This window comes from Heterodontus francisci, chromosome 41 (assembly GCF_036365525.1).
Source record: "Heterodontus francisci isolate sHetFra1 chromosome 41, sHetFra1.hap1, whole genome shotgun sequence".
In the NCBI taxonomy this organism is placed as follows: Eukaryota; Metazoa; Chordata; class Chondrichthyes; order Heterodontiformes; family Heterodontidae; genus Heterodontus; species Heterodontus francisci.
This window is the reverse complement of record NC_090411.1, coordinates 25,427,448-25,440,239: the sequence shown is the minus strand read 5'-3', so window position 1 is coordinate 25,440,239 and position 12,792 is coordinate 25,427,448. Positions and strand designations below refer to the sequence as shown.

Sequence of the window (12,792 nt, the reverse complement as noted above, 5' to 3'; positions counted from 1 at the left end):
TCCCTCCAACTTTTTGATGGCCTTTTGCTGGCTTCTAAAATACTTCTAACCCTCAACCTTACGACTATCCTTTGCAACTTTATAAGCCTCTTAATCTAATACTATGGTTAACTTTTTTAGTAAGCCACAGATGGATTGATCTTGCGGAGTTAAAAAAAAAAATGAACATTTTGAATAGTTTCTTTAAAATGTTTCCCAATATTTACTGCTCGCTTTTTAGCCTATCTACCTAATCAACCTTAGCCAACACTCCCCTCATACCCAAGTAATTGGCTTTAAGATTAGTGTTTGGGCTGGAGTACGTCACTTTCAAACTTAATACGGAAATCAATTGTATTGTGATCACTTTTTCCCCAGCAGATCTTTCATTGTGACCCCCTGTCTCATTGCATAATACTAGGGGCGGCACAGTGGCGCAGTGGTTAGCACTGCAGCCTCACAGCTCCAGGGACCCGGGTTCGATTCCGGGTACTGCCTGTGTGGAGTTTGCAAGTTCTCCCTGTGTCTGCGTGGGTTTTCTCCGGGTGCTCCGGTTTCCTCCCACAAGCCAAAAGACTTGCAGGTTGATAGGTAAATTGGCCAGTATAAATTGTCACTAGTATAGGTAGGTGGTAGGGAAATATAGGGACAGGTGGGGATGTTTGGTAGGAATGTGGGATTAGTGTAGGATTAGTATAAATGGGTGGTTGATGTTCGGCACAGACTCGGTGGGCCGAAGGGCCTGTTTCAGTGCTGTATCTCTAATCTAATCTAATCTAGACCTAAAATATAGTTTTATCCCTAGTTGGTTCCACATCATATTGCTCCAAGAAACTGTCATGAAAGCATTCTACAAACTCATCTTCCAGACCACCTTTGCCAATTTGATTGGTCCAGTCCAAGATTAAATTCCCCACAATTATTATATTGCCTTTTGTTGCAAGCTCCAATACTTTCTTGCTTAATGCTCTAACGATATAACTACTGTTAAAGGGCCTATATACTACTCCCACCAGTGTATTGGGATCCTTGCTATTCTTAATCTCCACCCTGGTTTTCTGAGCCAAGATCCTTTCTCGCTACTGTCTTATGTCATCCTTTACTATCAGGACTCCTCCTCCTCCTATTCCATTCTGTCTTTGGAAAATGCTGTATACCCTGGAATATTTATTTCCCAACCTTGGTCACTTTGCAACCATGTCTCTGGAATGGTGATGCTCTCATTGTGCTACTAGTTCATCGGTCTTATTGCAGATGCTTCAGGGCTCGAAGGGGACAATAAAGACAAAATAGGGCTATTTGCATTTGAGGCAATGACATTTACTAGGCTATAGGCTATTCAGATGGAGGCGTCCCAGTTGAGACCAATCTAGTCAACAGCATTGCTGGATAGCAACCAGCATAGGATTCTTGAACAGATTCTTCCCTTCCCCTAATTTAGGGTTAGGCAGATGGAACTTTATCACCTCCACAGTACAGACTATGAAATAGATCCTCTGTTTTCAGCTCAACTGCTCAGGCTTAACCAGTGGAGCCATTATGTCCACTATTGGTTTACTCAAGCTGAACTTACCCTGTACAGATCTAGGAGCTTTCGCAGCAGTCCTTGGTTCAGCCCGTCCTCTTGTCTGTAGTGGTTTGACAGATGCAGCTTGGACATCTGGATTATTTTTTGGAGAATTAAAGATGACTAGTTATTATAATAACAGCAACAGTAAACTCACACATCACTTCATATTTAAAAGGAAAATGACCATAGCTAGTTACCTTGCAAGGTAACATGTACCTTTATTGAAAAAAATTGAATATCTAGTTTGCATTAAAATTCACCACTTAAATATATTACACACAATGGGATTTGAATGCAGAGGATAGCAAGATGAGGACAAGAACTTAGGATGGCATTTTAATTTGTCATTTCTTTAGAAATTAAAATGGGCCACACTGGATTATGATTTCAATTATTCATACAAATGCTGCAGCTCCCAGTTTTCTTAAAGGCAATAAAATTAAAAATTCTGATTCTACTAAGCAGTAAAGTTTGACTAGGGATTTTTAAAAAAGCTTTTAAGAGCCCTGTTGTATTATTTATAAACAGTGCCCTGCTACATAAGCCCATAAACCAAGCCTGTTATAAATCTGTGGTCTGCTATTTATTGACATCAGCACCATCTGATGAGCCACAGAATTTTTTTTTATAAAAAAGGAACAGAAAACATCAAGGCTGGAGGAGTCTATTGGTATATCTACAAAAGCAAAATACTGTCGATGCTGGAAATCTGAAACACAAACAAAAAATGCTGGAAACACTCCAGTCAGGCAGCATCTATGGAGAGAAAAGCAGAGTTAACGTTTCAGGTTGATGATATCTAGTCAACTTGAGGTCTATCACGTAGCTGCTTCAAGATCCTGGTCCAATTTTACCTAAATTCAAGCAATACGTCCCAAAATCTGCTTTAGTAAGCTATTCCAAACTCTGACTAATCACTTGGTTAAATGAAACATTCCCCTTCAACGCACCTTAATCTACTTCTTCGAGACAGAATGGTACAGCACATAAGAGACCACTTGGTCTATCTCATACCTGTCTGGTTCTTTGAAAGACAAAAGTCAGTCATTTTTCCCTCCTCTTTCCTCACAACCCTGCAAATGTTTCCGTTTCAAGTTTGAAGATCTCTCAAACTTCCCATAACCTTCGGTTTCAAGAAGATTTCCAGCTTTTCTCATCTCATCACATAACTGATGCTCCGCTTCCTTGTTACCATTCCCGCATCCTCAAGACATCAACATCCTTCCTAAAGTGAAGTGCCTAGAATTGAACATAGTAATTCAGCAGAGGCTTTCTGGCTTATTCTCCAGTCTTTTGGTCCTGCTGAGATTAACAATTCAAATAAAAGTAGGTCCTCCACAACTTGGGACCTTCAGTTGAAAACCTCAATTCCCCTCAACACCCCTAGTCTACTGACTGTTTTTTATTTGGTCTATTCTCATGTCTTTTAGCTCTCTAGTCGCTTTAGTAGCTCTTCTGTTTACTTCCTTAGGTCAGCTAAATCCTTCCTGTATGTGTGTTTTAGAAACGTACACAGTGCTCTCGGTGCAACCTGAGCAATGCTCTGCAATAGTAAGATTACTTCTTCTGACTTATGCTATACAGATAACTTATGAGCCGTTTGGACTGCAACCAGACATTGACATGATCTCTGAAGGAACCCATCTACCATAACTCCGCAATCAATTTCATGATCTGTTTGGTCAACCCCTTCCCAATGTCAGCCTAAATATTTTTGCCAGTGGTCTTTTCAATGAATCCCATATGGCCCAGATGCTTTAATCTTCCCACTGTCCTGGGAGCTCTCCTCTTCAAGAAGGCTGTTCCCTGAGAGTCACATCAATATGATTCCCAGAATGCATATTGAAGCTAGGTCCCTTCTCACCCTTATACAATAGCCATCTTGATGGTTCAACAGTTAAGCATTTCAACCTGACATGCAGCCTTAAGCAATAGGACAACAGAGCCAACCCCAGATAGTTAATGTGATACTGTTAGGGAGTTTCCATTGTTCTGGCCAATCCCTGATACTTTCACCTTACATGGGATGTAGCCAACATGCCTGCCAGCTGCTACTTCCATTGTTCCAACTAATCTGATGTTAACACAAATCCTTATCTGACAATCACATCGAGAGGTAATTAACTTTTATGGGACGCAAGCAAGTTCTAACAATGATCAATACAGCCTTTTGCAAGGGAGCATAATTAGGAACCTTAATTTATGGTCAACCTTTACATTCTGATTTGTGGCTTCCATACAATTTTGAGAATGCAAAAAAAAAAGTCAATTATATTGGCTTCAAGTTGTGCTTCAGGATATAGTTTGCTTCCAAGGTTGTGTTCCAAGTACTTGAAGCAAGAGATCACAAGTTGGAGGTTAGTTGAAAATCTATTTAGAGGTTAATTAATCTAAGTTAGTTCACAATGGAATAAGTTTTCAATGGGTTGCATTTACACATGGTTTAGAAACAGTTTGGGACAATATATTTCAGAGTCACAATCATGTCTTCAGACTACAACACAGATGCTGGAAATAAAACAAACAGAAAATGCTAGGAACACTCCAGTCAGGCAGCATCTGTGGAGAGAGAGAAACAGTTAACATTTCAGGTTGATGACCTTTTATCAGAATATCTTCATACTAGTTTGTTAAAAGACTTCAACTGGTTAGTAGCCCTACAAAGTGTCTGCTATAATAAAACAAATGTCTGATCTCCAGTGTTACAACCAGGTGAGAAAGCGATCTAGGGTTTCCTTTCAGCCTTCACCTGGCCTTACTGCAACAGGGTTTAAATTTAAACACAGTGTTTTAGCTTCCCCTTGGTGAATCCTTATTCACTGCTTTCCAATTATAAGGCAAAGAAACTAGTACACACACACAGGTTTTCTTAGGTTTAAATATTGAAATTTATTAAACTTAAACTAATTCTGTTGACGCCCACGCTAGCATGCACATGCGATACACATGCAAATAGAGACAGAAAAGAAAAGAAAAATAAAGTGGAATGATTTGAGGCAATATCTGAAGAGTTGTTGATACGGTTCTTCGAGCTCACTGTAGAGTCCTTGATTGTAGGTAGATCTTTCTTTTCGTTGGGGCTCAGTATTATTAAACCTTGTTCACTGTAGGAGACTTTTCTCTCTTGGGGTTCATGTGTCTTCAGTGGGTTTTGGAATTCTGTGAGAAAGAGATTGGAGCAGACAGGAGAGGAGGTCTGCTTCAGCCTAGGAGCATTAAGCTTTCTGCCCAAACTCTCAGTTCAACCTTTACAATTCAGAAAAAAACCCCAGAGCCAAGGTTAGTCATGTGACTAACCGGTTTGACCACATCGGTTTGTGGATTGAATTGGAGCGGGGATAGCTCCTTTGTTCCAAGCAGTTAATATGCAAAAATGCCTTTCCAGACAGGGGCCTAGCAACCCCTTCTCACAGACCTTTTCTTCCCCGCAACTTGAAATTTAATGTCCATATGGCAAAATTAATGTGCCTCATTCTTGGCAGGTGGGGACCTGCATGACCCTAGTTTGTTTAGTGTTCACACATGTAACAAATGTTAATCTACAATAACACTTAGTGGTTTTACAAGATAATAGGGCTGCCACATTCGAAAATAGAGACTCCATCTTCCATCAACATCGGCAACCTCACTTTGGAGGTCAACAACTTCACATACCTTGAATCAACAACGTCCCTTGATACAGAAATCAGCACCAGGATTGCCAAGGCTGCAACGGTCATGTCAAAGTTGAGAAAATGAGTGCAGACAAACAAACTAACTGAAAATACAAAGTTCCGCACGTACCAGGCTTGTGCTCTCAGCACCCTCCTTTACAGTAGCGAAGCATGGACAACTTATGCAAGCCAAGATAGGCAGCTGAACAGCTTCCATTTCTGCTGCCTCAGACAGATATTGGGCATCTCCTGGCAGGACAGTGTTGAATACAGAAGTACACCAGTGTGCAGGGATCCCCAGTACGTTTGCCCTCGAGTCAGCAACAAGACTGTTGGCTGGGTCAGCTGCGCTGAATGGATCACAGAGTATGCCAATGGGCATGCACGGTGGCAAGCTTGCTATTGGCACAAGACAAACAAGTCACCACATCTGCGATACAAGAATGTCTGCAAGCAAGATCTCAAGTTGACCGGGATCAGTGTCGATGCATGGGAAGTCCTTGCTGTTGACCGGAGCTCTTGGAGAATGGCAGTCAGGAAGGGCATGCAAAAGGTAGAGGACAAAAAAAAAGACCAGATGGCAGAAGAGAAGAGCCCAGTGGAAGGAAAAAACATCAGTCGACCTCAGGCCAACAATATTTATCGGGGCCAGCTGTGGAAGGGATTGCCACTCATGAGTCAGCTTCTTCAGTCACAACAGGCTATGTTCAACTCAGAAGCGACATACAGCCTGGGCACAGTCCATCTCCCAAGACAGACAGATGCCTACTACTAGGGCTGCCAAACAATTAAAAAGATTAATCTTAAACATCTTAATCTCAGTTAATATTTCAATTGTGTTACAATCCTGTTCAGGACCGTTGACTTTTAAAAAGAGAAAGTCAAATTCCCTATTATTGGAAGAATTACGCCACAAGATTTCACATTTTAAACAAAAAAAAACTTTACTGTACAAAAGTTAAACAAAGCAAAACACAATTTGAAAACACATACTTTAAACTTAAAATGCTAACAGAACAAGACAATGTATATTCTAAATCTCAATAGAACACTCCTCCTTGACTGTTACTTCCACCTCAAGAGTTTCCCTGTACGTTACGGGATCTTGGCAATTTGTTCACTTCTCCTAGGATCAATTCAAAATGTACTACAGCTCTTCGGAATGAACTTGATTTTCCTTAATTTCCCACCGTCTTGAGGTATGCGGTTTCCTGGGAATTCTCCCACGAGCATCTGCTAGGCAATCTTCCAGTTCTCTTCCAACACCTTCCGAATTTAGATTTCCCAGCTCGAGTATAGACCTGCCTCAAAACAGAAACACCCCTGCTTCCCGATGGCCTCTTTGCTCCTGAGCCCAGCTGCTTTTGTGTCAGCAAGCACACAGATCAAAACACCAACAGGCACCCCCTGCATCATGTACCTGTTGCTATCAAGATACATGTGGGTTGTTCCAGATAACGATTTAACTAATTTCCACTCCAAATCTTGTGTTTTGGGAAATCATATGAATAATTTAAACCTGATAAATGATAGCTGATAAATGCCTTTAGCTCACTGGAAAGAGGGAGACCTCATGCTTAATTTTGAAAACAGGCTTCAACTAATTTATTGGCCATTACTGAAATTCCAACAGCACAATTTGCTTGTAAGGCAAAAAAAATTCATCCCCCAAAATATTGATGGGTAAACTCCAGCATCCAATGCACTGAAAGTGGGGACCTGATCAGGCAGCAAAGCAAGTGGGAGAGCAAAATACTGCAGATGCTGGAAATCAGACCTGAAATGTTAACTGTCTCTCTCTCCATAGATACTGCATGACTCGAGTTTTTCCAGCATTTTCTTTGTTTATATTAAAGCAAATGGGACATTATTACATGTAAAAAGTATTGGGCTTATTGGTGTTGCCAGCAGGCACTTAAAATGCATCAGCTCAAATCTATTCTAGTGAGGAAAGCAAACACCGTTAAGTGCTTCAAATGTCATTGGATTTCCACAGCACTTCATACAGAACATGGCCCCAAGGGTGAGTCAATTACATCAGAAACCACTTACGTATTATCCTTTGAATTCTGATTCTGGAGCCCTGCATACACAAGGCAGCTCCCTACATTTGTGCTGTTAAACTTGTTTGCTGTCCCCGGTCACTAAATCTAAACTATTTTAATTTTTCCAATGTGAAACATTTTAATGCAGTGAGCTTTTGGAATTCTCTTGAATTTGCAGAACCACGATATGTTCCCCATGGTAGTCCATTTCGTACATTCACCCACCTATGTATACTGTAGTTAAATGTAAACTTTGTTCACCTTCCTTCATTGGAGTTTGTATCTATAAACCCTTGTCATAGAAGAGTCCGAAATTACGTAGAACACATTTAGCTAGACTCCCGACAACCTTGAATACTTAAAATCTCAGATCCCTTTTCTCTCAATCTCTTTGGATCTTAAATATCTCACCCTCCAAAATGAAAGGTAAATTAACACCTCCAAACTATCTCCACGACAAATCGGTATAAAAAAAAAAGTTACCCTTTTTCTCCTTTGTAGCTGGCACTTTCAGCCCTGCAGTTTGAACAGCTTGCTGCTGACTCCTTGTTGCAGTGACCACCACAGAACCTCCTCTATTAGATGCCACGTTGCCTTTGGCAGGACCCATCTGCAACACAGTAAATAGTAAGCAGGTTGAAACTTGGTACTTCATTGCATTCAGATCCTTACAGCCAACAAAACATCCTCTTGGCAGCGAGCAACACTTTGTTCCTGACCTCAAAAAGGCTATTTACTGCAATATAATTCACATTATAAAAGATAAATTGCCAACAGAATTTTTCTGTAAACAACTACAGAATTTCTAACTAAATCACTCATGGTGCTGCAGCCCTGCTTTTTGAAATCATTACCTTTGCAGGAGCTGTGAATTTGGGTGCACTGGATGCCTTTGTCACGAGTGGCTCCTGTTTCTTAGCCATCGATCTGGTCACTCTCAAATCAGAGGTAGAAGGCACCACAGCCTACAAAAAAAAACAATGTGACAAAGGCAATATAAATGACAACTCTTAATTTCACTCTAGACAGTTTACACACATTGCTACGGAGCAAAAAAAAAAAATTTTTACTTAATGTGTTCATTCTATTAAATAACCTTGGATAAAGTACAAGTGACAAGTTAAAAAAAATCTTCAAGTTCAGTTTTTTTTTTAAAATGAATTTCACCAGGATGCTTTGAAATCCCAATCTATTTTGCTTCCTCACTTGGAATTCAACTATCATTTTTATTACTAGCAACGTCCACTGGGCCTACATGCATACCGCGGCAGATTAGCTGCAAACCTGCAGCAACATTGAACACTGATTGGCTCGGACTTCATACTACCATTCCTGGGACATACTGCCTTTGAGCGTGGTGGAAGCAGAGACAAACCAATGATTTCAAAAGGAAATTGGATGGGCACTTGTAGGGTTACAGGGATAGAGTGAGGGAATAGGACTGACTGGACTGCTCTACAGCAGGCATGGACGCGATGAGCAAACAACATCGTTCTGTGCTGTATGACTGAGTAGCCGCACTAAGTAAAATAAATATATGCTCAAGAGTGACCTAATCAAGTCTCACTAACCACTCGAGAGAGAGTGAAGTGTCAGAGAGGCAGTTGTCATTTCTCTCAATTGGCACCCCTCAACTTGTTCATGTGTTCCACAGTAAAATTGATGATCTCCAAAGCAGAGGAAACTGTCCATTTTAAAAACATTTCTTCGGCAGTGGAAATGGTCCCAAGTACCTACAGTCTTTTTGTAGAACTATCCCCAATATCACAGATTCATAAGTAAGATGGCTGCTCTCTGGCTCCACTGTCCTTTCCATAATAGGCATCCACGAGATGCACTGTGGCCTAACTATACATTACTTCTGTGACCATCTCCAGCTTGGCATTCACCAGCCCCCTCCATTTTCTTTTGCCATCAACAGAACCAATATTATGTAGAACAGTTATGGATACTGCACCTTGGCTTTCGGTTTCACAGTATTATGTAACTGAGATTTTAAATCCAGAATTGGCATCGCATCCGGTCTGTAAACCCCAACTTTGAAGACATGCTTGGGTTTCTCACGCTCTGCCTTCAACTTTCGCAGTAGCTTTTCTTCCTTATAACGCCGCAGCATCTCCAAGCGGGAGTTCTGTGGTGGCACTGCTGTCCTCGAAGATTCTGAAAATGTTAAGTACAATGTGCATTAATTAAAAATGTAAGTTTCACCCTTCTTAACATATCTCAAATGATAGGACAACTTCCAGCTTTGCAGTAACCAAAGCCACTAGGGATGTACAGGAATAGCAAAAGGCAACGGACTAGACTTGTGTTCAGGGCCTCCCTTGATGGTCATGCAGAGGTCAAGAAGTCATGGGAACAAAAAAAATAAGCACTAAGGTGTAGAACTTCACCACAGGAATCAAGTACAAAGTGCAAAATTTGAACACTAAATTCAACTGCTGCAGAACAAGGAACCCATTCTTATCCATAGACATGGGTATGATGATTGGCACCTACATGGTGAACTGCAGGAAGCCCCTCCAGAGAAAGCTTACATTATGCCTCTTTATATTTTGGGTACTGAAAGATGAAGAACTTCTACACATCATCTAAATCTAATGGAAAGACTGATAAGACAAAAGTATTTCACAACTGAACTTGAATTTATTCCTACTTCATCCAAATTCTGAATTTATCAAGGCGTGGAATTGACATTAAATATTACATCAGGTAACTAGGTCCTTTACAGTCTGTGACCGGGGTCCCATGTACAAGTTATCCCCGCATTTTCATTAGAAACTGGTCAATCAGGGCACTGCTATGAGAGAAGAGCAGTAGGAACTAAAAATACTGGAGGTGGGTTAAAGATGGGCACATTGGGGATAGGACTATGAAGTCTCCAAACTCCTTCCTCTCTCCACCATTAAATTTTCTTCCACTCAGATCTTTGCCAATCTTTTTCCCACACCCCAGTCCTGGTCATCATTCCAGATCAATCTACACACCCTGCTGTCTCCTTGACCCCTCTTCCCCACTCTCCCTCCTCCACTCCCCACTCATTCTAACTTTCTCCGTCTCTAAAGCTCCCCCCGACCCACACTCATTCTACCTCCCTGTCTCTAACCCCCCCCACACCCCACTCATCTGCCTTCTTCACCCCCCCCTCCCCACACCCCCCCACTCATCCACCCTCGCCAGCCCCACAAGGCCCCCCTCCCGCTCTCCCCAGCCCCCCCACCCCCAACCGCACCCCACTCACCCACCCTCCCTCCCCACTCCCCAGCCACGCACCACCCTCCCCCACCCCACCCCCCAGCCACACCCCACCCCACCCCCCAGCCACACCCCACCCCAATCCCAGCACCCCCACTCCATTCCCCCACCCCCCCACCCCACTCCCCAGCCACGCACCACCCTCCCCCACCCCACCCCCCAGCCACACCCCACCCCAATCCCAGCACCCCCACCCCATTCCCCCACCCCCCCACCCCACTCCCCAGCCACGCACCACCCTCCCCCACCCCACCCCCCAGCCACACCCCACCCCAATCCCAGCACCCCCACCCCACTCCCCACCTCCCCTGCCCCACCCCACCTCCCCTGCCCCACCCCCCCACTCCACTCCCCACCTCCCCAGCCACACCCCACTCCCCAGCCACACCCCCCCACTCCACTCCAGCCCCCACTCCCCCCCCCCCGCTCCACTCCCCCCCCCCCCCCCCGCTCCACTCCCCACCCCCCCCCCCGCTCCACTCCCCACCCCCCCCCCCCGCTCCACTCCCCCCCCCCGCTCCACTCCCCCCCCCCGCTCCACTCCCCCCCCCCCCCCCGCTCCACTCCCCCCCCCCCCCCCGCTCCACTCCCCCCCCCCCCCCCGCTCCCCACCCCCCCCCCCCGCTCCACTCCCCACCCCCCCCCCCCGCTCCACTCCCCACCCCCCCCGCTCCACTCCCCACCCCCCCCCCCCGCTCCACTCCCCACCCCCCCCCCGCTCCACTCCCCCCCCCCCCGCTCCCCACCCCCCCCCCCCGCTCCACTCCCCACCCCCCCCCCCCGCTCCACTCCCCACCCCCCCCGCTCCACTCCCCACCCCCCCCCCCCGCTCCACTCCCCACCCCCCCCCCCCCGCTCCACTCCCCACCCCCCCCCCCCCGCTCCACTCCCCACCCCCCCCCCCCCCCGCTCCACTCCCCACCCCCCCCCCCCCCCGCTCCACTCCCCACCCCCCCCCCCCCCGCTCCCCACTCTCCCCTCCACCCCCCCCACCTCCCCCCACTCCCAGCCCCCCCCACTAACCCCCCTCTCCATCATCCCCGCCCCGCCCGGACACTCACTCGCTGGACCGGGCGCCTGGGCCTCGGCCTGTTCCTCCTGCTCGGCGGGCGGCAGCAGCAGCGACGACTCGAAGCGGCGGCTCTTCCTCACCAGCCGCTCGCGGTTCTCCTTCTGGGAGCGGGAGCGATTCCGGGCCTGCTTCACCCGCAGCGCCTCCACGCTGACCGCCGCCTTGTAACGCTCGCTGAAGCGGCTGAAGGCCGGCTCCATGGCCCGGGGGAAGGGGGGGGGAAATGTACAATAATAAACACCCAGGGGCTTTAAACCAACTCCAGCGCCGCTCCAGAAACTTCCAGCCGCGGCCGCGAACGTTAAACGTTCAAAATAACGCGCCGCCCTCTGATTGGATCGTTTCATGGCGGCAGGTTCGAATATTCATTATTTCGCCCTTTTGATTGGTTGAATCCAAACGTAGGTGACGCCCACTCGTTTCCAATCGTCGATTCCCATTGGTTGATTTGACGCTTGTACGTCCGCAACGCCCAGTCGTGTCCGCGCCTCCGCATCTGATTGGTTGAATTGAAGGCGGCAGATTTGAATTTTAGACATCGCCGTCCTCTCCTCTGGTACCACAGGGAATGAAGAGTCTGGAAGACACAAAGATGCCAATGTTATGGGGTTATTCTTATCCTCCCCTTCCACCCCACCTGCCTCTGTATTCAATGGGTCATCCCCTGCCTTTTCTGCCACCTCCAGTGTGATGCCGCCACCAAACGCATCTTCCCTTCTCCTTTCAGCATTCTGAAGGGCCCGATCCCTCCGCAACACTCTGGACCACTCCTCAATCACCCCCAACATCTCGTTGGCTTCCCACGGCACCTCTCCATGCCAGCGTGGCCCTTTCTACCTCCTGCCTTCTCACTGTCCAAGGCCCCAAGCACTCTATCCAAGTTAAACAGCGATTTACTTCTTACAATATTGTATACTATATTCACTATTCACAATGCCATCTCCTCTACACTGGGGAGGCCAAACGCAGACAGGGTGACTGCTTTGCGGAACACCTCCATTCAGTCCGCAAGTGTGATTCCGAGCTTCCGGTCGCCTGCCATTTCAATTCTCCACCTTGATCCCACTCTAACCTTCGTGGGCCAGGAAATCACTATTTGCTTATTCATAAGTGGTTCAATTGCATTGCAGTAATGTCTAGAATGTTCAATCCATCACTACAAACAGCTCTGTACAAAAATTCCTATATTTTTGTGATATACTACAGTCTTGCTTTTTG

The 12,792-nt window shown here is 45.8% G+C and overlaps 1 protein-coding gene across 1 annotated transcript in view; it reads right to left on the bottom strand.

Moving 5' to 3' along the window:
- dlgap5 (discs, large (Drosophila) homolog-associated protein 5) overlaps positions 1–11,894 on the bottom strand; it is a 50,808-nt gene extending 38,914 nt beyond the window's left edge. The window contains exons 1-5 of the mRNA XM_068019554.1: positions 11,564–11,894; positions 9,205–9,407; positions 8,102–8,212; positions 7,731–7,857; positions 1,553–1,639 (exon numbers count right to left, since the gene is read on the bottom strand). Of these exons, the coding sequence (XP_067875655.1) occupies positions 1,553–1,639; positions 7,731–7,857; positions 8,102–8,212; positions 9,205–9,407; positions 11,564–11,774 (739 nt within the window). The 5' untranslated portion in view covers positions 11,775–11,894. The remainder of the gene's footprint in view (positions 1–1,552; positions 1,640–7,730; positions 7,858–8,101; positions 8,213–9,204; positions 9,408–11,563) is intronic.
- Between the last annotated feature and the right edge of the window lie 898 nt (positions 11,895–12,792).